The 26,286-nt window shown below is 44.2% G+C and overlaps 1 protein-coding gene across 3 annotated transcripts in view; it reads left to right on the top strand.

The window, feature by feature from the left end:
- The window catches only part of TRAF3IP1 (TRAF3 interacting protein 1), a 243,132-nt gene that overhangs the window by 77,578 nt on the left and 139,268 nt on the right, over positions 1–26,286 (top strand). For all 3 annotated transcript variants that reach the window (XM_058185485.1, XM_058185495.1, XM_058185504.1), the window contains exons 6-7: positions 4,078–4,158; positions 4,958–5,033. In XM_058185485.1, the coding sequence (XP_058041468.1) occupies positions 4,078–4,158; positions 4,958–5,033 (157 nt within the window). The remainder of the gene's footprint in view (positions 1–4,077; positions 4,159–4,957; positions 5,034–26,286) is intronic.

The raw sequence follows: 26,286 nt of genomic DNA, 5'->3' as shown, positions 1-26,286 counted from the left end.
TTCTTCTTTGGACAGCTGCTGGACACCATGGCCTTGAACTTCTGCAGAGAATTTTGTTATGGCTAAATCTACTTCACACTTGCAATCCCCCCTCCCAACTTCCCATGGTAGGATTGTGGCAGGCCAGGCCTGGGCCCTGAATGCAAAAAGGTAATATGGCTTCCAGGCATGACAGGCGCCCCCCCCCCCGCCCCCCCCGAGGCATTGATATTTTATAATGTATGGGAACAATGGTATAACTGGATAGAACAGAGATAGATTAAAGATAGTTAGTTATTTACAAATAATAGATAAGAATGTAAATACACACAATTTAATTTTTGCAAATAACACACGGATTATTGTCATATGAAAAACACCGCAAATTGCTGTTTTTAAGTGAATTAAATTTTATATGTTTTTAATGTAATAAAAGTTTAATAAAATGTATTTGAAAAAAAGAGATTATGTACAAGGAGTTAACCCCATCTTTTGTGTTTTGTCTGTTTTATTTTCCAGGGTGTATTTTTTTCTGCAGTGGGGGGACGCCTGTCAGCTTTGGAAGCCATATTAGCCAGAAGCTTCTGTGCTGCCACTTTCTGATGTGTGGGAAAGTAGGAGGGGGGATTTAGTAGAGGGGTTGTCTTTAGACATAATAACATTCTTCCTGTCAGTCAAGGTCAGGCCGATCCTGCATCTGGACAAGGAGTGGTTGGACTGCTGTCTCGAGATAGGACGGTTGGCGATTGGAGCATGCGGAGTCAGGGGATGGTTTTGGGGGTTTTGATTTACTGAGGGAAAACCCGGACCTCTCAGATTCAGGTTTTCCCAGATGCGCCAGTTTACCTATCCTACTAAATAGAACTTTGAAAGATACTTGCTTTGGAGTTTTTACTTGGGGGATTTTCTGGAACACTAAAGGTCCAAATCCAGGGCCACAGCATTTTCATACCACTCTTGTATTTGTCTCGGTGTCCCCCTTACGCTACAGGCCTGCCTTAGATCCAGATCCAGGGCTTCCTTGAAGGTGTGAACCATCAGTCACTCTGGCCAGACTCGTAACTTCCCAGCCAGTCTCTGGAACTCCCACACCAGCTTGCCTCAGTGTGGTGATTTGGGACTCTGCTTCCTCTTGTTGGGCAACGTTGTTGAACCTCACCCTCATCAATTGGACGAACTCGTCTGTGTTCTCTAGCTCCGGTGCCCCCTCATTGTGAAGCTCGGCTATCCACTCTGATGCTTCTCCCTCGTTCATGCCTTCAGCAATGACTGAGATTAACTCTCGATCGGAGGCATATTGGTTCCCATACTGATCAATGTGGGCCCAGACACAGTTCAGGAAGTACACCAGTTTCCCTGGGGTTCCATCGAAGGTTGCTCGGAGTCGGGGGGGGGGGGGCATCGCGGCAGGTGCTGGCTGCTGGGCCGGGGCTTGCTGCAGGATCACTGGCACTTGCTGTGGCTGGGGGTTGCAGCTGGGCCGCTTGCTATGGAAACTGCATAGGCGGCGGCATCGGAGCTGGCATCCATTGATACTGCACCCATTCCTGGCCTGGGTAGTAAGCCCACCTGGGAGGGATTTAGTTTGCAGATGGAAACCCCATCCCGGGTGGCTGCTCTGGGGCTGGCAGGCTCCAAGCCCCTGGCAGCTGGATGGGAATTCCATGGCTGGCCTGCCTGGCTGGGATGGTGCTTGGTCCCAAGTGGCGGGGATCCATGGCTGGGATCCAAAGCGTCAGGCTAGGAGTTGAGTGACTTGGAACCGAATGAAAAGTGGTTTCCACTTTGGTCCAGTGTGCTGCTGGTCTCTGGCTCAGGAAGGTGAACATTGGTTGTTCCAAGGTCCACTCCAGCTTCCCTGTGCCAAAAGGCTGGGGCATCCTACTTACTCTGAGTTGGCTCAACTGCTCCTAGAGTCCAGCTAAGGATTGGCTGTGCGACAGCGGTGATAGTTCCCATTCCTCAGAGTGTCAGTGGTGCAGCAACTGTGATAATTCCCATCGCGGTTCCCACATCGCTCCTTGAATCGGGGTGACTCTTCTGGGTTCATCTTGCGCTGCCAGGTCCTGCTGCAAACTCTGCTTCGGCAGTGGCTCCTTAGGTCGGGCACCCAGGTGGTGGGCAGCCTCTGTGTCCTTTATCGCTTCCTCCATCCCAGGGGAGGGAGAGTAGAGGGTCTCAGGAACAGTTGCTGAGCCCGTGCCTGCTGCTCCATCCATAGGTTTCTTGTCCTCCTCCATCTTCCCTGAGTCTTCGCATTGCCCGGGGTTGGGTCAACGCTTGGGGCTCAGGACCCCAAACAGCTCCTCAAATTTCAAGGAAGCTGCTTTAAATTTATTGCCGATTTGGGTTAATGTAGTTCCAAATAACACCTACAATGAAATTAAACTCCAAGGCTTGAAGTTCCTCAAAGCTAGCTTTTATTAGAGATGTCATATTGGCACATCTGGGAAAACCCAAATCTGAGAGCTTCCGGGTTTTCCTCACCCAAAAGTTCAAGACCTTGCCCACTTCTCCCATGTCCATCACAGCTCAAATCAGTTCTTTCTTGAACAGAAGACATCCTCCAATTTCTTCTTTGCACAGCTGCCAGACCCCATGGCCTTGAACTTCTGTAGAAAATTTTGTTATGGCTAAATCTACTTCACTCTTGCAATCCCCCCTCCCAACTTCCCACAATAGGATTGTGGCAGGCCTGGACCTGAAGGCACAAAGGTAATATGGCTTCCAGGCATGACACTTAACTCTTAAGAGAATGATGCAATCAACTTAGTAGTTCTCATTGATTTCACTGGGAGATTTCTAAATTGTTCCAGGTGAAAATAATGGTTTATTTGGTTAGATCTTATTCTAGTAATGTGAGATAATTGAGTATGGTCTTACATTACAGGTAGTTCTCAACTTACAACAGTTCATTTAGTGACCGTTTGATGTTACAACAGCACTGAAAAAAGTGACATAACAATTTTTCATATTTATGACTGTTGCAGCATCCCCGTGTTCTTGGGATTTACCTTCAGATGCTTGACAACTAACTCATATTTATGCTGATTGCAGTGTCCCAGGGTCATGTGATCTCCTTTTGCAACCTTTTGACAAGCAGAGTCAATGGGGAAGCCAAATTCACGTGTTACTAATTTAAGAACTAGAAGTGGTACATTTAACAAATATGGCAAGAAAAGTTGTAAAATGGGGCAAAACTCACTTAACAAATTTCTAACTTAGCAACATAAATTTGGGGCTCAATTGTAGTTGTAAGTTGAGTACTTATAACTGTATTGATTTGTAATAAATTAATATGACAACTTTGAAGCAATCAGTTCAGATTAAATGTATAACCATTTCAGGTGTGATATGAAATATAGTCACTGTGTATCAGTGAAATTTCTATGACTATAAAGAATTTGTTAAGTTAATTCATGGACTAACTTATATGAATCTGAAATCCATTATGTTCATTAATAATGGGGTTTGTTGATTCAGGCTTTGAGAGCAGAATTGCATATATGTAGTATTGCTTACTGCTGTGGTTTGCCACAGAAAACTATAAAAAGGTAATTTAGGTAGTCCTCAACTTATGATTGTTAGTTCAGCAACTGTTCAAAGTTACAATGGTGCTAAATGAATGGTGGTTAGAACGATAGTTCTTGGAGTTCTGGCCACAATCTGGGAGCTTGGCAACTGGTTTGCACTTGCAAACCACTTACAGCACCCCATGATCTTTTGGTTGCCACATGCAACCTTTCCTACCAGCCTCACCACTGACTTTCCTGGGAATTTGGCAGGAAAGGTTGCAAGTCACTGAGACAAGTCTCCCCCTCCTGTGCATCTTCTCCTGCCCTTCTGCCCTGAAGCTGCATTGGCCACTTCGTGTACCCCCACATACCCTTCCTAAGCCTTGCCATGGCTCCCTCATTCACCCCCTCACATCCCTATGTGCCCTTCCCCAAGCTTTGCTGTGCTTCTTTGTGCTTTGCATTTTATGACTGCATTGCTTAACAGAAGTTCCAATCCCAATTGCCATCATGAGTTGAGGACTACTTGTATAGTCTGTTAATGATTCTAGACATTTTATTAAACATTATTCTATCTCCTTAGGCCACAGGATCTGAAGAGAATATTGCTAAAAAACTAGCAGAAAAGTCTATAAATAAAGATCAAGCTGAATTTGATAAAGAGGTAAGTAACAGAAAATATTTGTTTTACAGTTTACTAGTATATTAGCTGTTACCCTCCACAGATGTGACAATAAGCATGTGTGGCTTATAGTTTGAAACATGTAGGTTAAAATACTAAAAATGCAAAGATTGGTTATGAAGTTACTTTTTCATTGCCAATATAACTGCAAATACTTGCTAAACAATGCAGTTGCTAAATGAGAAATCCCTGTAACATAAAATTAGAGGTTTATTGTTTTGTATGTAGGAACCTGCTCTCCCTTTTCTATACTTAGTGTTTATCTATTGAATACAAACCTGTAAATTGTGGCTTTTGCAAAAGCAAGTAATTAACAGTTTTATGAAGTTCACACTTCATAAAACTGGAAAAAAAGAACTTGATTAAACAAATGAAACCAAAACATTATGCTTGTTCGTTTATCAGTTAAGGAAAACAATCCTTAGATGGTAAAGCAAAACATATCTCTTATTTTCCTATGCTAGAATGACCACATTGTTTTTCTGCCCTCTGAACATACCATTGCTTGGATTATAGAAAATAGAGCTTTAAGAAATCAATAGCTCCCAATCTGGATTTCCTCCAATTTTATCCAAATTGTAATAATTGTAATAATTCTAGAGACTCAGTTCCCCTTATAATTTGCTTGTTTAAAATCTGAGTATCTATGATATCATTATACATTCAGAAAATGGGGAAGAAATAATATTCTAAAATGCATGAATACTATGTGTGTGTGCACGCACACACACAGACCTAGACAAATATACATACACTACTTGCTTTTATGTACATTTTTAAGAATGAAAATTCTGCAAGATTATCAAAGCAGCATGCAACAAAAGGACCAAGACAGCGAAACAAAACTTCAAGTGAAGGTAATTAAAAGAAACCTCCTTGATTTATTACTTCTTGAGAATTTGGAGTATGATTCAAAACATAACAGTTCTAAATGACATAGAGGCATTCTTCACCTCAAGTTGGCTCTTCCTTTTGGAGCCAGTTATGTTTTTGATTCTTCAGAATGAAAAGGCAATTCTGATCTCTGACTAGTCTATTTATAAACTGAATAGTTAGAGCTCCTAAGAGACCAACTCATTTGTATTTTATAAGCATTTATTTACTTTTTTCCCTTTCTATCTCTGTTCTACCTCCCTCTTTTTCTCTGTGGAATCCTTGGGGCCTTTTCTGATTAGTTGTTTACTAAACAACTAACATATTTAGTATTAGAAGGGAGTGGGATTTGCTCTCTGTTTATACACAATACAGGTAATCTTTGATTTACGACAGGCCACTTAGCAACCATTCAAAGTTACAACAGACTTCCCCAAAGTTGCAACCTGGTTTCAAAGTTATGATGGCTGCAGCATCCCCACAGTTATTTGCTCTTAAGACAGACTGCAAGGATGCCGTAGTGTTCATCCACTCCCAGCTGGGTCTCTAAAGCCACTCATCTACCCAGTGGAGATCAGGCATGTACAGTGGTGTTAATCAGCTGGAGCTTGCAAGTCTCCAACTTCCTTCCCATCTAGCAATCAAGGGAAGATCAGAACAAACAGAGTTTGTAAACTCTGTCATAGGAGGGGAGATTCCACGCAAGGACTTGCTGGACTCAAGCGTGCTCCAGGACTCGGCAATAGCTGAAACATTCTGTTTCTTCATATTCTGAGTAAAACACCTGGCTCTGCAGGATCAATTTCTTAACTTCATGTCCTATTTTGCAACAGGTTCTATTCCTGATATTATAGAGCATGGGTATCAAACTTGTGGCGTCACGTTGCCATTACATGACATTTCACAACATTTTTCCCCTTCGTGGAGCTGAGGTGGGCGTGGCCTGTGCATGATGCATCCAGCCCACAGGCTGCCAGTTTGAAACCCTGCTAGAGAGCCTTTTTTCCCCAAGAAGCCTCCATTTTTTAAGGTGGCTCCATTTTTTAAGGAGATTCTCTTTATTTCTACAGTTTATCGAGTTTAAAAAATGGAGGCTCCTTAAAAAAAAGGTTTCAGTGTTAAAAGAACCTGTTGTAAAATAGAAGGAGTTTGCCATGAGACTGGCTTTGTAAGGAACTGATCTTACAGGGCCAGGTGCCTCAGAAGCTGAAAAAACAAAAAGATAAATTGGTTATTGCTAGGCTCTGCATCAGGCTTTAGTCCTGCAAGTCCCTGGGTGGGATCTCCCCTTCTATGTCAGAAATTGCAAACTCCATCTGCCCTGATCTCTCCTTCCAGGCTGCAGTTTGCAAAGTCTGTGTATTGTAATTGCTGGGTTGGAAGGAAGCTGAAGGACCACAGGTCACCCTGTAAGAAGTGGAACACAGGGTGCCTCAGGAAGTGGAAATAGCATTGGGAGGCTTGAGGCAGACAAACCTGTGCCTATGTAGGCCTCTGAGGGCTTCCCCTGAGGCACACTGTACTCTATTGAAAAACTCTCCCATTCATTTAAAGTTTGCATCAGGGAAAACAAGGAATGGGGTTGTTAATTGAGATGGTTTCACCCAACAACTGTCACAACATAATCATAATGGGCAGAATCCATTACAGTCATATCTCAAGGACTTCCTGTAGTTTGCTCTGACAGACTTGGTAGGTATATTGTTTTCTCCTAGGTAGTTCGTTGATTAGACTATTGTTTACTGCTTGATCGTTTGTCTGATATTAATCCTGATGTTAAACTCTGTTAGTGGCTGATTTGCCTGAGTGTCAAGCTTCCAGGAATTCTCTAGCATTTTTTTGGATTTAGCTTTGTCTATGGATACTAACAGTTTTCCAGTTGAAATGATGGTTAATCTATCCATGTGCTGTGAAATTAAGGAATTTTCATCGTCTTCTGCCTGCTAATTGATGTTCATAGATTTTCTTTATTAATCTTCTCCTTATCAGTCCTACATAATGGCTGTTACAGTCTTTACAGGTAGTCCTCAATATACCATCATTATGATCATAAATCACACGACTGATCTGATTTTATGGAATTTTTTTTGCAACAGTCATTAAGTGAATGCCTAGGTTGTAAAATGAACATCACAGTTCATTTTACAACCTATTAGGGAACCTATTATTTATTTGTTTATTATATAACAAGTTGCTAAGTTGTGTCCGACTCTTTGGGACCCCATGGACCACAACATGCCAGGCCCTCCATCCTACACTGTCTCCCTGCCCAAACTTCTGTGAATGAGTCCATTATCCTATTCTAACCACCTCTTCCTCTGCCAACCCTTTCTCCTTTTGCCTTCAATAAATGAATACACACAGAGAATATATATGAATAAGCTGTGTTCCAAATAAAGTAGTTTTGCAAGATTCTTTTCCTTAAAAAAAAACTACATATGAATTCTTTTAACTAAAATTAATTTGCAATTTTATGCCTTCCAGGTGAAAATGGTCCCAGCTCTAGAACAGAGTTGCATCTGTGTTGCATATAAAAACATCCTCGAATGGATTCTTTGTCCATTACTGAAGAATAGGCTAACCCAATCCATTCTACTCTGTGTACAGGTAGTCCTCAACTTACAACCACAATTGAGCCCAAAATTTCTGTTGTTAAGTGAGACACCTGTTTTACTCCATTTTACAACATTTCTTGCCACAGTTGTTGAGTGAATCACTGCAGCTGTTAAGTTAGTAACGCAGTTGTTAAGTGAATCTGGCTTCGCTAGAGATTGAAAAGGTGATCACATCTGAATTTTAATCATGTGACCATGGGGACCCTGCTAAGTTTAGAACTGTGAAAAATGATCATGTCACTTTATTCAGTTCCATTGTAACTTTGAAGGGTCACTAAATGAACTGTTGCTAGTCATACCTAATTCCTGCAACCATTCTTCCTATGTTTTTGTCTCCAGGCCTTTAATCATCTTAGTTGCTCTTCTTTGTACTTTTTCCAAAGTCTGAACATCTTTTTTGTAATGTGGTGACCAAAACTGAATGCAGTATTCCAGGTGTGATCTTATTAAAGATTTATAAAGTGGTACTAACACTTCATGTGATTTTGGTTCTATGCCTCTGTTTATACAAGCAAGGATAGTATTAGGTTTTTTGGCTGCTGCCACACACTGCTGGTTCACGGTTAAATGATCATCCACTAGGACTCCAAAATCCCTCTCACAGTTACTATTTCTGAGCCAGGTTTCGCCTATTTTTTACATGTATCTTTGGTTTTCCTTACCTAAACTTAAAGCCTTTCTTTTTTCCACATTAAATTTCATTTTGTTGGATAGGTCCCATTATTCAAGTTTGTCAAGATCATTTTGAATCTTGAGCTTGTCTTCTGGGGTTTTGGCAGTTCCTACCAGTTTAGTGTCATCTGAAAATTCGATGACTTTCCCTTCTATTCCCTCATCTAAATCATTTATGAAGATATTGAAAGTACTGGGCCTAAGACAGAGCCTTGCCTCACTTCTTATGACCTTCCATGTAGATATAGTACCATTAAGAACTACTTGTTGAGTATGGTTTGTCAGCCAGTTACAAATCCATCTATTGGTGATATTGTTTATCCCACATTTTTCTAGCTTACTGCAAAGTAGGTTGTGATCTACATTGTTGAATTTCTTACTGAAATACACACACACACACACACACACACACACACACACACACACACACACGGAGAAGAGAGAGAGAGAGAGCGGGGGGAGAAACACTATCCACCACATTTCACTGGTCTACTAATTTAATCATTTTGTCAAAGAATGAAATAAGAACTACAGTATTGTTGAGTACAGCTTGTCACCCAGCTACAAATCCAACTAGTGGTGATGTTGTCTATTCCACAGTTTTCTAGCTTACCAAGAAGTAGGTAAGTACTTTGTCAAATGCCTTACTGAAATCTAAATATATTATGTCCACAGTATTTTGCTGGTCTTCTAATTTAGTCACTTTGTCAAAGAATGAAATAAGATTGGTTTGGCATGATCTGTTTTTAACAAACTGTGCTGGCTACTAGTTACAACTTAATTTGTTTTTATATGTTCGCCAATCTGTTTTTTGTTGATTTTTCCAGGATCTTCCCAGGTGTTGATATTAGGCTGATTGGTCTATAGTTTCCTGGGTCTGGTTTTTTTCCTTTTTCGAGGATTGGAACCACATCAGCTCCTTTCCAGTCCTCTGGTAGTTTCCCGGTGCCAGGGGTGGGTTCTAATTTTTTTTACTACCGGTTCTGTGGGTGTGGCTTATTTTGTGGGTGTGGCTTGATGGTCATGTGACAGTGGGCATGGCTTGATGGTCATGTGACTGGGTAGGTGTGGCCAACTTAATGTCACTCACGTCAAGGGGTGCCTCGCCTGGCCCCTCCCCTCCCAGCCATTCCTTGCCACACCCAGCCTCAACATATCTATAGTTCTGTAAAAATGTTCACCTTTTTTCAACTTTATTATCTACATACTATAGATGCACTTTCATGGACCACTGAAAGGAGGAAATTGCTCACATGCTTTGCCCAAGAGTGTGATAGGCAACAGGCTTTTAAGGGGCTGCCAGAAAGAAGTGGGGGGCAATGTATAGCACCAGAAGGCAAAACAAGAAGCAATGGATGGAAACTGAACAAAGAGAGAAGCAACCTAAAACTAAGAAGAAACTTCCTGACAATGTAAACCAATATAGCTGCATAAATATTTCAGTCATAATTCGACATATAAAATAGCCATTCATGTAATACAACCTGCATATTGTTCAAAACAGTCATTAGTATTATGGGTGATATTTGATAGCAAGTCTAAAAGTCGAAGATTGCAAGAGTGCTTCTTTTTCTGTATGTATACAAAACATAAGATGGACTTATGCAGTGGTTTGGGGGGATTCAAAATTTTTTACTACTGGTTCTGTGGGTGTGGCTTGGTGGGCATGGTGTGGCGGGTGTGACAGGGGAAGGATACTGCAAAATCCCCATTCCCTCCCCACCCCACTAACCTGCTCTGGGAAGGAATCAAACTCCCCTCTTTTCATTTCATTTTCATTTCCCCAAATAAAAAAAGGCTGCCAAAAAAGCAAGGAAAAATCAAGCTGCTAACAAGGAACCTGCCTGATACTCATTCCACATTCCTGCCAGCTGCATAAAGGAAACTTTGTAAGAAGAAAACAGCTACAAATGCTTAGAGATAATAGAAAGTGGAAGCCGGAAGTTTGGCTCCATTTACAAGCAAGCAGAAAACTCATTCAAGATAGGATATTTCACAATGGAAATCACCCAAACATTTTTAGAAACACAAAGCCCATGTTGCACAAACCCCAAAACTTCAAAAACTTAGAACCATATAAGAATCCCTCCTCTTATCCAGTTTGTTGTTCAGCTGACCCAGAAATGAACTGCTTCTGCAATTAGAAACCTTCTTCCAGCAGCTGCGTCAATTTAAAGCGACAGCATCTTTCCCCCCCACTTCTTATTTGGCAAGCGATCTCCTGGCTGAGAAGCGAATTCTGATTTTTTCATTCTAGCCAATCAGTTGGGAGGCTTCTCGGCTTCTCAATTTAAAGCAACGGTGTCTTGTTTTTTTTGTCTCTTCTTTGTCAAGTGAGTCCTGATTTTTTCCTCAGCTGGGAGTCCAGAGGCAGCAAATAGATTGGGAGCGGGGCCAGGCAGAGGTGGTATTTACCGGTTCTCAGAACTACTCAAAATTTTTACTACCCTTTCTCAAGAACCGGGGAAAACCGGTAGCAACTCACCACTGCCCGTTGTTCCAGGATTTTTGAAACATATGGTACAATGGTTCTGAGATAACATCTGTCAGCTCCTTTAGAACTCTGGGATATAATCTGTCAGTTTCCAGTGATTTATATTCAATATCAGATAGGTATTCTCCATTTCTCTTATTTTAATTTTTATTTCTAGTCTGTCTTTTACAGTTATGTTTTTGGTAGTTTGGGCTATAATTTCTTTTTGTGTGAAGACTAATGCAGAGAATGAGTTAAGCAACTCTGCTTTCTCCCTACCTCATCCTTGCAATCTTATCTCTTTAGTGGACCGACTGTTTCCTTGATTTTTTTCTTGTTATTTACATGTTGAAAGAAACTTTTTTATTATCCTTGACATTACTATATAACTCAAATTAAATTACACTCATTCATTCAAGGCTTGTTACTGACACATCCCAAGTATTATCAAGGGAACTCAGGACAACATACTTTTGATGTGCTTCTGAAAACACCATTCCTTGCACTTCTAATTCAAGGAAGGTTTTCATCATAAACTGGAGGTGATCTGACAGACTTTCTACAGACTGTAACTTTGCTCCATAAGTTTTCTGGTGAGAGTTACTTTGCCGCTTGCTGTTTCTCTTACATAAATTCTGTGTAAGGCAAGCCAGCATTCTCTAGCAGATGTTAGCAGATGTTAGAATATATATTACCTGCCTGTCTTCAATGCACAAAATTACGTTGTCCTGTTCTTTTACATTTTGCCTTTGTTCCTCATTGAGATCTGGTGGAGGATTGCTTACAACTATCCACAAATCATTCCTCCACAGAAACTTCTCCATCTTTAGGCTCCATGAGAGATAATTTGTCTCATTAAGAGGAGCCAAAGGAAATCTTCCTCCCATTCCTGTAACAGATAGCATCATGCTGTCTGTACAGGCCAATTATCCTCAACCTTCCTCAAGTTCACAAAGAAACTTTTACCTATGAGAACTCTGGGTTGTTTGTTTAATTATTTCTTTGTTTGCTTGGCTGATTATAGTATTCTCAGGAGCTTTCTCCCATACCAAAATTCAAAATCTTCAATATTCTTCCTATTTTGCTTCTTCAAAGTCTATCTTTTGTTTACACAAATTCTTATAGGGAATACTATTGCTTGCACTATCCTGATATTTGTAGATATTAACACATTAAGGCATCTAAATATTTTTCCAATGCCTTTATGTCTGTTTTCTACCAAGTATTCTATTCTACCAGGCATTAGATAGGTATATCTATGTAAGACAGAGGTGTCAAACTCAAGGCCTGCAATGTGGCTACATCTGGCCTGCAGGCTGCCCCTGCGGACACCCAGGACTGAGCACTGACCCCTGTCACCTCAGCCCCGCCCCTGGCCAGCTATAATCTATAACTTGATGGCTACCATCTGAGCCGGAACACGGTCAGCCTTAGATCTGCAGGGCTGCCCTGCAGACACCCAGGGGGCGGGGCTGAGGGGGCGAGGGCAGCTCCAACTGGCTCCAGGGAAACCCTGCAGATCTAAGGCTAAGGATCTCCGCCATACAATTATATACCAGTACCTCCATGGCCTGCTTGTGGGCCTGCCTTGCAGCCTCCTTTCACTGGGACTGCCTCCGCCTTGCCCCATGAGGGAAAGCCACAGCTGTGGTAATGGCCACCAGCAGTGCTGCCAATTTATTTATTTATTTATTTATTTGTCACAACAGTATATATAAGTATAAGCATGAAATAACTATACAATATATAAGTATATATCCCTCCCTTGTCCCTTCCTGAGCGTGGAGGAAGGAATTAGATGGGAATGAGAAGGAGGGAGGCAGGTAAGGAAGGAGGAGAGGGAGGGAGGGAGGAAGCGGAGAAGGAAAGGAAGGAAAGAAGGAAGGAGAGAGACAGAGGGAGAAAGTCCGTTTTTTGGGGGAGAGGCAGCAAAAGAAGCAACATTTTTTGGCTGGGGAAATGGGCAAAGGCAGAAAGGAAAAGTAAAGCTCAGTCCCCACAAAGAAAGTGCAGTTCCTGCAGCTCTCGGGAAAGGAAGGCAGAAAAAGTGTGGCTCTCCGGCTCTGTGAACTTCGTTTCTGGGCTAAGGCCTTTTTCCTTTGGAAGAAAAGGCAGTGGGAACGGAGGAGGCAGTGACTTGGGGTTGTAAAGATCCCTTCTCCAACTTGGATTCATCTTCTCTGTGTGTGTGTCTGTTTTCTCCTCTTCTTCTCCCTTCCACCAATCTCTTTTTTTCTTGGAAACAAAGGAGGTGCAGGAAGGAGGGGTGGGGTTGCCCCAAAAAGTGAGACCCCAAAATTAAAAGAACGGCTTTTCAAATCCTTAAAAAGTTATGATGCCAACCTTGGGCCAGCGATTTTTTTCTTTTGGGAAAAAACAAGCAGTGGGTATCTGAGCGGGCATCCCCAGCTGTTAATAAGGGCCACATTTAAAAGCGAGGGGGAGGGAACCACTTTCTCCCCCAGGAAAGAGAAGAGAGAAGGAAGAGGGAAGGAAGCAAGGAGATGGGAATGAGGGGAGGGAGGGAGGAAAGGAAGGAACGAAGGAAAGAAAGAGATGGGAATGAGAAGGAGGAAGGAAGCTGGCCACACCCACCCCAGCCAGGCCCCAGCCAGCCCCTTGAGGTCAATCACAATCCTGATGCAGCCCTCAATTAAATCAAGCTTGACACCCCTGATCTAAAATATAAAGTATATTTTTTAATTGCAGCTTCCACGCTGCCAACTTCTTGCTCTTGGGAAAGTAGGAGGGGGAATTCAGGAGAGCAACTGTAGTTAGACATAATAACATTCTTCCCTTCAGTCAAGGACATGGTGTTTCTACATCTGGAGGAGGAGTGGTTTCAGTGATGGCTCAGGTTAAGACAGATGATGATTGGGCCATGTGATGGACTGATGGGTGCAGGGGCTGGATTTGGGGTTTTGATTTACGGAGGGAAAACCCAGAACTCTCAGATTCAGGTTTTCCCAGATGTGCCAGTACTCTAATAAATGGAACTTTGAGAAATGCTTGCCCCAGAGGTCTTAATTGGAGTTGGGGTTTTCTGGAATGCTGACATTAACCCGAATTCCTAAAATCATAACGGCATCCTGAAAGGGGGCTGTCCGGGGTGCTGAGACCCAGCACTGACCTAAAACACTGGTGGTGCGAAGACTCAGCGAAGATGGAGAAAGAGGAGATCACAGAGGAAGCCATGGGAACTGATACCAGAGGACTTATCAAGACCCAGTATTCTACTTCTGAGGAAGTGGTGCTAGCCATTGAAGCTGCAGAGACGACATGAAGGGTAGGCACTTAGCCCAAGGAGTCGGATTCCTGGAAAATTTGCCAGTCTGATCCAACTTCAAAAAGGGGACAGGAGGCGACATTGCCTGGATATTGTGCCGCGTCCAGCCTAATGAAGTCACCCCACGAGCCAGAATGGAGAGATGTGACAGCTTTGGGATCCGAAGATTCCTGAGGCTGGAACCTGTTGCCGCCATCTTGAAGCCAATCATTAACTGGACTCCCGGAGCGGTTTGAACAGATGGAAATGGGAAGTTATGCCCCCCCACACACACAACCTCCTCAAGTGAAATGGAGCTTAATGCAACCCACTTTCATTTTTCCTGATCCAGGACCTGGTGGAGGAATTAGCGGCCAGCAGGCACCTTTCTACCCAGCCAGGGATGACAGGAGGAGCAGCTCAGTGCAGCCAGGCCAAGCAGCATTTGGCAGCCAGCAGAGGCAGCCAGCATGGGGGCTGCCACCTCTGCCTGCTGCCCTCCCCCTTGCCAGCCTGATTTTGCGCTCCCCAGCAGAATGTATCCCCCCAGGCTGAGGATTCTATCCCGGCCAGGGGTGGGTCCAGTGCCAGTACTTGCCAGCACCTTCTGCTCCAATTTTCCAGTGATCCCCATGGGCCCAATTTGTCAATGATCCTAGCACATCAGTGGGGGCTAATCCAGCAGCCGGCTAGAGCTCCCCCACCTGCAGCGGAGCTGCTGCTGGTGGCTGGATTGCGGCCAGAGGAGGGACAGGGGCCAGCTGCTGCGTCACAAGCAGCACAGCAGCTGGCCCCTGTCCCTCCTCTGGCCTCAATCCAGCCACCAGCAGCAGCTCCGCTGCAGGTTCCAGCTCAGCCGCTGGCGCTCGCCCACAGCCCACCAGGGCGCACCAGCAAGTTTCAGCCTCGCTGCCTGTCATTGAGGCCAATCCACCTGCAAAGCCACCTCCATCCGGTTTTAGGGCCACCTTCGATGGTAAGCCTTCCAAACTGGCTTAGTTCCTCAGGTGAATCTGTGCCCATGTAGATCAGTATGGGGAACAATACAAAACTGATCGCAACTTAGTATCTGCAATTTCAGAGGGGATGAATGAAGGAGACGCTTTGGACTGGATAGCCCAGCTGCACAATGAGGGAGGTGCTGAACTAACTGCTACCGTTGTGGGCAAATGGGGCATTGAACTTCCAAGTATCTGACTCCTGTGCCATTTCATCAACCACGTCCTCCCACGGCCACCAGAGACAGAAGGGATTCACAAAAGCCCCCAGACACCAGCTGATTTGCCCGACAAGCCATAGAGGTTCTCCCCATCAAAGAGAGCGAAGAACCTTCGGCCAAAGGAGTCCTTCTCGGCGAGCCAAACGATGACGATGACCCAATGGTGAGTGCAGCCACCACCCCCTTTTTCAGTTAAAGTGAAATTAGTGGCGCCTGAGACCAGGGAGGAAGAAGAAGTATTAGCAGTGATAGATGCAGGTTGCACTAGATGTTTAATTGGCCATCCAATTGTTAGGCAACTAGGAATAAAAGCTAGAGTCCTAAAACATCCAATTAAGTTCGAACAGTTGGATGGAACATTAATTGGAGGCTCTCCAGCCACCCAAATTACAGAACTTGTGAAATTAGAAATGGGGTTACTTTGTGAACTTATACAATTTATAGTAGCGCCAAAGATGTCAGAATCTGTGGCTTGACAAATGGGCCCTAACCATCAAATGGGAAGATGGGTACTGGAAGATCATAATTGGCATTGACCTAATGCTGCCGGTCCCTCCTCCCAAGATACTGCCAAACTATAGGAGCCAAATGCCAGAAGCCACAGCAGCCACTTCAGACTCCCCTCCAGGGGAGCCCCAGATTCCTAAGGAATATAAATACCTGGCTGAGGCATTTAGTGAGGAGGAATGTAATATCTTTCCCCCTCATCAAGCCACTGATTGTGAATTAGAACCTAGCCCAAGTTACCAAAACCCAGAATGTACTCCATGATGCCTGTGGAAATGCCTGACTTGAGGAAGTACATTGATACTTAGCCAGAGGATTCATCAAGACTGCAAAATCCAAAGTGGCAGCCCCCATTTTGTTTAAAGAGAAGAAAGATGGAGGGCTGAGATTATGTGTTGATTTTTGCAATGTCAATACAATTTGCATACAAAACACCTACCCACTACCCCTATTGAAGGACTTGCTGAACCACTTATCAAAAGGCAAAATCTTCACCAAGCTAGATCTAAGAGAAGCCTTCTACCGAGTCCACATAAAGGAGGGAGACGAATGGAAAACAGTGTTTATCTGCCCGCTGGGCAGCTTCCAATTCCGAGTCATGCCTTTTGGGCTTCAGGGGGCCCTGCAGTATTCATGCAGCTAATCAATGAGGTGCTGCATGAATACCTGTATAAGGGAGTCCTGGTTTATCTACATGACATTCTTATATGCAGCGACAATATGGAAGAACACATCAAACTAGTCAGACAAGTACTGAAAAAACTCCTAGCAACCAAACTTTATGCAAAGCTCTCAAAATGAGAGTTCCATAAGGAGTCCTTGGACTACCTGGGCTACTGGATGTCTAATCAAGGAATCAAAATGGACCTGGGAAAGGTGAAGGCTGTGCTAGACTGGCAACCCCCACGAACATATAAGCAACTTCAAAGCTTCCTGGGATTTGCAAATTTTTACAGACAATTCATCCCTTCCTTTGCCGAGGTTGCACTCTCTTTGATGGAATTACTAAAAACTGGTCCATCTCCGACCAAGTCAAAACACAGCCAATCCCTAGCTTGCACCATGAACTGTCAGAAATACTTTGAACAATTAAAATGGCAGTTTGCGGCGGAGCTGATCCTCCAACACCCTGACTCAAACAAGAGCCCTTCATAATCCAAACCGATGCCAGTGACATAGCAGTCGCAGCTATTCTACTGCAGAGGAATGCTCAAAACAAATTAATCCAGGGTTGAAATCTAAATTTTTTTGCTACCTACTCTGTGGGTGTGGCTTGGTGGGTGGGTGTGTCCTGTGATTGAGTGGGCGTGGCCAACCCAATGTCACTCACAGCCATGCCCATGACTGTTGTTCTCAGTCACAACCCCCCCCCACCAAGCCACGCCCACCGAACCCAGTAGGGAAAAAAAATTCTTTTCCCTTTCCCTCGCCACCTATTCTCCCTTCACCTAGGCCCCGGAGCCGCCACCTGCCTCAACGGGGTCAGGGAATGTACCATTCCCCAACTCCAGCCTTTCTCCAGAGCTGCCGCCCAGTCACCTCCCGCTCGCCCTTCGCCTTTGGTCAGGGCCCGAGGCCCAGGGACGCCCCATTCCCTGAGGCCCCGGAGTCACCCCCTGCTCGCTGCTTCCTCAACCGGGTCGGGGAATGCACCATTCCCCGACACCAGCCTTGTCCCGGAGCCGCCGCCCGTTCTTCCTTTGCCACGCGGCATATACTTACTTTCTTCCAGCGGCTGGCTGCTGGGAAAGGCAAGCATCCAAAAGTTACCGGAGTTCCACTCCTTGAATATGCTACTTTGTTCTATGCGCTGGCTGCGCAAGCGCACACCCAACCTGCCTCTGATAAATAAATGAAATAAACAGGTGTCGTGTCCCACTCCTCCTCTGACGGTCAGGTCGGGGAAGTCCGTATCAAGCGTGCCTCTGCAGCTCTGCCAAAGTCCTATCAGAGTCTTCAGGGCAGGCAGGAATCCAAGGTGTGACTTCAGCAATCCAGATTAGACTTTGCCTGACTCAGAGAATGCCAGAAAGCAGATCCTTTATATAGGCCATGGGGTGTGGCTCCATGACTCAGCACTTATCCAGGTCTGCCCCTCCCTTCCTTTTGTTGACGTCGCCTCTCCATTCTTCGGAAGCGTGGATCTATCCATTGCCTCATTTCGTCTCCAGCTGTTAGTAATCCCAGCTCATGGCTGGCTTCAGGCGCACATGCTACTGGAGGGAGGTTTGTTTGTTCGGTTTGTCCGGGCATGGTGCCAGGGCTGGGGGCTGGAGGCATGCCAGGACATTCTTCAGCACTATCAGGTCCGGCAGGAGATAAGAGGGGCCCAGCTGCAGTGGGGGGGGGGGGCGAGCGAGGCACAACAACAGGTGTGCGCTTGCGCAGTCGGTGCATGGAAAATGCAGCAATGGCAGCGGCAGATTCAAGGAGAGGGACTCTAACTTTTGGACTCTTGCCTTTCCTGGCAGCCAGCTACTGGAAGAAAGTAAGTATATGTTACGTGGCGAAGGAAGAGCGGGCTGCGGCTCCGGGACAAGGCTAGTGTCAGGGAATGGTGCATTCCCCAATCCGGTTGAGGCAGGCAGCAAGCAGGGGGTGGTTCCGGGGTCTCAGGGGAATGAGGTATCCCTGGGCCCTGACCAAAGGTGAAGGGGGAACAGGCGGCAAGCGGACAGCAAGTGGGCGAAGGAAGAGCAGGCAGCGGCTCCGAGGAAAGGCCAGAGTCAGGGAATGGTGCATTCCCTGACCCGGTTGGGGAAGGCGGCGGCCCCGGCCCCTGACCCGAGGGCTAGCAGGTGACGAGCTGCCTTCCCGGTGTTCCGGTGTTGCGAAGGCTGGACTGCGGGCCGTGGACTGGTTTGGAAGCGTGGCCAGCCATCGATTGCTACCGGATCGGCGAACCAGAACCAAACTCCGCTACTTACTCGCCCGATCCGGTCCGATCCAGTAGCATTTCACCCCTGAATTAATCCCTTGTGCATATGTGTTGAAAAAGCTAATGGACACGAAACGCAGGTGGGCGGTTTGGGAGAAGGAAACTGATGCGATGGGTTCTCTTATCCTGGAGACATTTCCTAGAGGGGGTTAAGAAGCCTTTCAAGGTATGGACTGATCATAAAAATCTCAAGGCGCTAAAGACCCCTCAGAAACTTTTCCCTCAAGCAAGTTTGCTGGGCTCAGTATTTTGAACACTTTAACTCCAAGCTAAAAAACAGCCTGTGGGGGAGAAATCTACTTGCCGATGCTTTGTCCAGGAAACCCCAATTTGACAGCTGACAAGAAGAGGTAGTACATGCCATGATGTCTGAATTTCAGCCAGTTGCCCAAGTACACACCAGAGCACAAACCAGACTCCGTTCCGACCTCCCCGAAGACAAATTGATGGCGGAGTTAAAAGCTGCACTATCAGACGATGCCTGGTTCAAAGAAAACCAACCAGACTTAACGTTACAGGAGGGACTCACTTGGAAAGGGTGTAAAACCTATGTGCCCCGCTGCATGAGACTGCTAGTGCTAAACCGTAGTCATGACTCCCAACTAGGGGGCCACTTTAGGTTCTTTTTTTTTTAATTGAAAAAGTTTTACAATAATTTTTTTTAACAATTAGCTCCCCCCTCCCTTCCCCCCTTCCCGTCCCCCTCCCCCCCTCCCCCCGGAGACTTCCCAGAGCAAAATACAGGGTATAACATCTAACAAGCATACGCTAGAATACTACAAAAACCATAACCGATGATCTCTTCTCTCCCTTTGCTCCTGTAACGCCTCTTTCCCTTTTAAACAAATACACAAATACAATACATTCCCTACAATCACTCATAAGCTATTTGATACTTTTTAGACTGATACTTATTTTGAATATAATCTCCATTCTACTATATATTGTTCTTGTGAATAATCTTTCAGGTATGCAGAAATTTTTGCCATTTCTGCCAAATTTGAAAATTTAAGTGTCCGTTCTTCAATTGTAGGCAATTCTTCTTTCTTCCAATGTTGCGCCACCAGAAGTCTCGCTGCTGATCTGTTTTAATAGTATCTTGAGCTGCCCTTGGAGTTTGTTGAATCTTTGCTTCTTGTTGCATACGCTTAGTGGCAGCTCTGGTCTGCCTTTGTTCTTTTGGACTTCCTGAAACTTGCAGCAAATCTTCCTCCATAACTTCTTCCGGGTGGCTCCGTTCGTGATGGCGACGGTCTTTTAGACCGCCAGCCTTGGGATTGCATGGAATCAGCTGTCTAGCTGCGCCAATCAGCTGTCTAGCGATTCGGAAAACCTTCCCCTCGGGAGAAGAGGGGAAGGTGAGTTAAGGGGTAGAGGTAGAGTGCCCCAAGAATCCCTGGGACAATTCCAGGGGTTCGGAGGGGAGGGCTCCCTAGGAAACCCCGAAGAACTCCGAATCCAAGGCTTTTCTGCTCGTTAGCAGAACTAATCACCATGTCCACTCCTGGGACCAATATTGGATTACAAATCGATTGTTTATCAGATGGAGCAGAATCAGGAGGACGAGCTGTGGCAAGTAACAATCCTTAGCTTCCCAGATACTTTGTTTTTTGTCAAAGACAAGAACAGAAACGAAGCCATTGAAGTCACAGGCTGAAAGTGAAAGTGAAAGTCCTATTGTTTAAAGTGCTGTGTCACCAGAGACTGTTGAAGTGCTTTTAAAAATAAAAAGAAAGAAAAAAGGAGAGACTTTATGATAGTTGTTGAAGATTGAAGAATTTTTAATGATTTTTATTGACTTTGATTAAAATATAAATTTAGAGATGGCAGCTAAACAAATAAAAGCAAGCTCTACTAAGGGTGCTGGGGTATTTATTTATTTATTTTATTTATTTTTGTCACAACAATATATATAAGTATCATACAAAAAAGATTATATAGTATATAAACATATATATGAGTAAATATTAGGAGGAATAAGCATTATATATATATATGAAGAAGAAAAAGAAAAACAATAGGACAGGAACAGTAGGCACATTTGTGCTCTTATGCACGCCTCTTATGGTCCTCTTAGGAATGGGGTGAGTTCAATATTAGAAAGTTTTTGGTTAAAGCTTTTGGGATAATGGGAAGAGACCACAGAGTCAGGTAAAGTATTCCAAGCACTGATGATTCTGTTACAGAAGTCATATTTTCTGCAATCTAGATTAAAGCGGTTAATATCTCCAGCTCATACAGCTGAAACAAAAGCATTAAGTTTAAGACACTACAAGACAACCTGAAGGATTTTGTGAAAGAGTCTCTAGGTTTACAAGCCTCCTTTATTGAGGAGAAATTTAAAGAGATGGTAGGGGAAATTTCTGAAATTAAAGAGGAGGTTTCAGAAATTAAGGAAGGAAATAAGGAAATAAGAGAAGGAATTAATATAGCAGTTCAAAGTCTGGTATCAAACATGATACAGTTAGAGGAAAGTGTGGAGGAAATTAAGCAAGCTAATTTAAAGTTGGAAAATAAAATGGAGGAGGTTCAAACTAAGGTGGAGAAGGCAGACGACGAAATTGTTTTGATACAATACAGGGCAATGGAATTTGCTTTAAGGATAAGAAGACTGAAAGAAAATAAACTAGAAAATTTAAAGAAATATTTTCAGAGGCTTTTGCAGAGATTTTGGGGGAACAACCAGAAGATTTGGCACTTCAAATTGATAAAATTTACCGTGTTAATTCGTGGATTGCTAGACAAAAACAGCTGCCAAGAGATGTGGTTATTTATTTTACTATTAGGAGAATCAGAAATCAAATTTTACAGGCATCTTATAAAGGGAAAATACAAGTAGCTGGCCAAGAAATTTTAATATTGAAGGAAATTCCTCCTAAAATGCTGAGAAGTAGAAAGGAGTTTGCCTTTCTGGTAAATGAACTTAAAAAAAGACAGCTGAAATACAGATGGGACATTCCAGCTGGGATAATAGTTTTTCAAGCAGGGAGAGTACACCGACTTAATACAGTTTTGAAAGCAAGAGACTATTATGTTAATGTGTTAAAAGCTGGAAGCCCACCATCACCAGAAAGACGAAGTAGAAGGGATTCTGATGAGAGAAAGAAGGGGAAAGAGACAGCACATCACTTTGGGTTCTTAAAAACCCTTCATTTGGTTAGGCAGTTCTGGTGGCCAAGAATGAAAACCTATGTAAATGACTATGTTAGAACCTGCACTACCTATGCCACCGTGAAATCCCAACCAGGGAAGCCCCCTGGTCTTCTCCAGCAAGTGGCAGAACCTACACAACCATGGGAGGAGATTGCAATGGACTTTATAGTCGAACTCCCTGAAAGCAGAGGAAACACAGTGATTTGGACTGTCATTGATTTATTCACCAAACAAGCACACTTCATTGCCTGTAATGGACTACTTTTTGAATAACTACTGGCATGGATTTTGTGCTTATGCCTGAGTTGCCTAGAGAACCACCCACTTCCATATCCCTAACAGAATGGATAACCTCCTGGATAAAGGGTTGGGAGAATACTAAGAAAGCTCTAGCAGAAGCAGCTGAGAAATATAAAACCCAGGCAGACAAACACAGGTCTCTCCAGCCGCCTTTTCGAATAGGAGATAAGGTATATTTGTCAACTAAGTACCTAAGATTGAAGCTACCTAGCAAGAAATTCAGACCGAAATTCATCAGTCCTTTCCATATAGTGAACCCCGAAAATGTCCAGCTCAGCCTCCCTTGAATCCAAGGGAAAATACATCCTGTGTTTCACAGCAGCCTTTTAAAACCAGTAGTGGGCTCTATTTTGAGACCCTTACCAGTTGCTTCCCCCCCACCTATGATAGTACAAGGTGAAACTCATTACGAAGTCAAGAAGATTCTTGACTCTAGATTGCAACGACGTCGGTTACAATATTTAGTACACTGGAAAGAGTATCCTTTGTCAGAAGCTACATGGGTAAAAAGTTGGGATGTGAAAACTGATAGACTAGTGAAACAATGTCATGATAAATTCCCTGACAAGCCAAAGGGTCCTCCTGGAGGGGGGAGAGGGAGTTAAGCAGTTTTATGAACAATGTGTTAACCGTCTTCTCTTGTATTTTGTCCATATTATTTTCCAGAGCATGGTTTTTCCCTCAGGGGGGACGCCTGTCAGCTTTGGAAGCCATATTAGCACCAGAAGCTTCCACGCTACCAATGTCTTGTGTTTGGGAAAGTAGGAGAGGGGATTCAGGAGAGCGATTGTAGTTAGACACAATAACATTCTTCCCTTCAGTCAAGGTCATGGTGTTTCTACATCTGGAGGAGGAGTGGTTTCAGTGATGGCTCAGGTTGGGACGGATGATGATTGGGCCATATGACAGACTGATGGGTGCAGGCGCTGGATTTGGGGTTTTGATTTACTGAGGGAAAACCCGGAACTCTCAGATTCGGATTTTCCCAGATGTACCAGTACTCTAATAAATGGAACTTTGAGAAATGCTTACCTGGGAGGTCTTAATTGGAATTAGGGTTTTCTGGAATGCTGACACTAAATATGAACCTGTTTGAAAGTTATGAATCCTGCAGCCTTGCTGCAGTCATTCATTCTTATGACCGATTGCAGAGACACTGCAGTACACCCACCCACCTATTAAACCTCCCCCCCATCCTGCCCTGCCAGGTCCTCAGAGACATTTGCCACTATACCAGATTCCATGGACTTGTCCCCACCCCCACTCAGTCACCATTTGCTCACTTATCTTTCCAAGTTATCCAAAACTCAGAATCAGGGTAGAGAAGGCTGCTTCCTTGCTGGGCCATATGGCATAACTGAGGAGAAAAAAGCCCGTAGCTTTTGCTGTCCCTCAACTTAATGACAGTGATGGAGCCTGCCCATTTGTGTTGGAAGTTGAAGACTACATTAAATGAAGTGCATAATTAATGATCTCCCTGTCCCTGTTTTCCCCAATACATTTGTTAAGTGAATGCATGTGTTGTTAGGTAGAACAGCAGATGACTGAGGGGTGAGGGAAACCATGGGACCCTACTGCAGGCACAGACCCATCCAGGAGGTCTCCCTTATCCTCTGAGATATCCCATGCTCTGTCACTGGTGGTTAAAAAAGGAGGTTATCAAGAATTAGTAATTGAGTAGTCATCTTTTCTATGTGATCATGGTTGGAGTTGACTAATAAAGACTGTAAAAATCCTCCCAAACTGAAGCTGAGATGGGAATATCAAGTAAAATCTTATGTTCCTTCAGTATACCAGATACTGCGTTCCAAAATATTGCTGAACGTGAACCTTTTGCTTAGTTTTCTAGCTGAGACCATACAGCAACTGTGTATTGGGCCTTTTTAGTGGCTGATAGTTTCTTATAATTACATATGAGCTTTTAACATATTAGCATGATTGTTTAGATATAGGGTTTATTTGAATCAAAAATAGACATGAACTTTTAACAGTGAGGTTTCTACTCAAGAAATCCATTCCATTGAGATCAATAGGATTCATACATAGATGGCAGTTGGGAAACAGATGTCATTCATGGAGGTCCCAATAGCCTCATCTACCAAGATGGCTTCGGCCAAGTCAGCTTCAGGGTTGACAGGCTGCCCCTCCTCAATTGAAGAGGATTTCCAGCAAGATAAAAACATACAGAGGAAATTTAGTCAAAGCTTACCTCACCCCCTCTTCCTTCCCTTGGAGGCCCCTTAGGTTTCTGAGGGAATTCATCATAAAACTGTTTAATCAACCTATCTGCCTTTACATCCCAGCTTTTGACCCAGGTGGCCTCAGAAAGAGGGTATCCCTTCCAATGCACAAGGTACTGCAATCAACCCCTATGCATCCTTGAATCCAAAATCATCTTCATCTCATAATGTGTCTCCCCCTGCACAACTATTGGCTTCAGGGCTGCCCTATCTACCAGCCAGATCAGAGAGCCTACTGCCGGCTTTAACAAGCTACTGTGAAAGACCAGATGTCTATCACACTCCAGATGACCGTATTCCCACCACTTTCAGGGATCTCAACGATAAAATCCATAGCAATCTCCTCCCAGGGCCGGGATGGTCTGCCACTTGCTGCAGTAGCCCCAGGGGGTCTCTCTAGTCTTTTTTTTATCACTGTACATATTGCACAGCTTCTGATATAGTCATCAAGTTCTTTGGCCACCGGAACTGCTTTCTGGTCAAGTGCAAGATTTTTAAGTAACCAAAATCTCCTACCTGCTTGGAGTCATGGCTCTGTTGGAGAACTTGAAGTCGCAGACTGGTAGGCACAAACAGCTTTGAGCCTTTCCAGGCAAGTCCATTCCTTAGGGTCAGTGCTTCCTTGTTCTTCTTGTACCATGGGTCAGCAGACAGCTCATTTTTCAACGTCTCAGCTATCCCACCCCCTGCTCATTTCTCCTTCCCCCCTGGCTTGGCTGTGGGTCATACCTTGGGAGGCAGGTTGGGAAGGGGAAATTAGGGCATGAACCTCTTCATGTTTGCTATCGTATTGTGACAGGATATCTGCCAGACGATTCTCCCCTCCCCCCGGGATGTATTCCAGCTTGAAGTTGAACCTTTTAAAGTACTCTCCCCAGTGGACTTATTTGGAGGAAAGCCTTTTGAATGCTTCTAGGTTTTTGTGGTCAGTGCACACTTCAAATGGGACCTGGCTGCCCTTGAGGAAGTGCCTCCAGGTCAATAAGGCCCTCGAACTGCGTAGGCTTCCTTCTCCCACACCACTATCTCCTTTTGGCCTCAGTTTTTTTGGAGGTGTAGATGCACGGCTGTAAGTCAGCATTGGCATTTTTTAAAAGGAGGATGGTAGCGAAGGCCACATCACTGGCGTTCACTTGAATAACAAAGGGCTGTTCTGGGTCAAGGTGCCTGAGGATTGGCTCCTTGGCGAACAGGGCTTTTATCATTTCGAATGCCGATTGGCATTCTAAAGTCCAGTTAAGAGGCTGGCTGGTCCATGGCTGTTGCGGAACACACACACACACATTTGTAAGAGTTCTGTTATGGGCAGGGCAATCTCTGCAAAGGACAGGATGAATTGCCGGTAGAAGTTGGTGAATCTGAAGAAACTTTGCAGCTGTTTTCTGGTGCATGGAGGCTGCAAGTATAGGACCACTTTCCTTTGGCTGGATCCAATATCCACCCCCTTGTTTGACACTTGGTAGCCCAGGTAGTCTAGGCTAGTCTTGTGTAACTCACATTTTGACAGCTTTGCATATAGTTTTGCTGCAAGACATTTTTTCAAAACCTAGCGTACTAATTTGATGTGCTCCTCTAGAGTCTCAGTGAAGGTGAGACTGTCAATCAAATATGCTAGAATCCCCTTATACAGATGAACATGCAGCACCTCATTTATTAACTGCATGAAACCGCTCCCTGCAGTCCAAAAAGCATCACTTTGAATTGGAAGCTGCCCAGTGGGCAGTTGAAGGCTGTTTTCCACTCATTTACCTCTCTTATTCGGACCCGGTAGTATGCTTCTTGTAAGTTTCGCTTGGTAAACACTTTCCCCTTGGCTATGAAGGCTAGCATGTCCTTTATGAGGGGCAGGGGCAGA

This window comes from Ahaetulla prasina, chromosome 1, assembly GCF_028640845.1.
Source record: "Ahaetulla prasina isolate Xishuangbanna chromosome 1, ASM2864084v1, whole genome shotgun sequence".
NCBI classification, from domain to species: Eukaryota; Metazoa; Chordata; class Lepidosauria; order Squamata; family Colubridae; genus Ahaetulla; species Ahaetulla prasina.
Note: the sequence above shows the minus strand (reverse complement) of the source record. Positions and strands in the feature narration are given on the sequence as shown.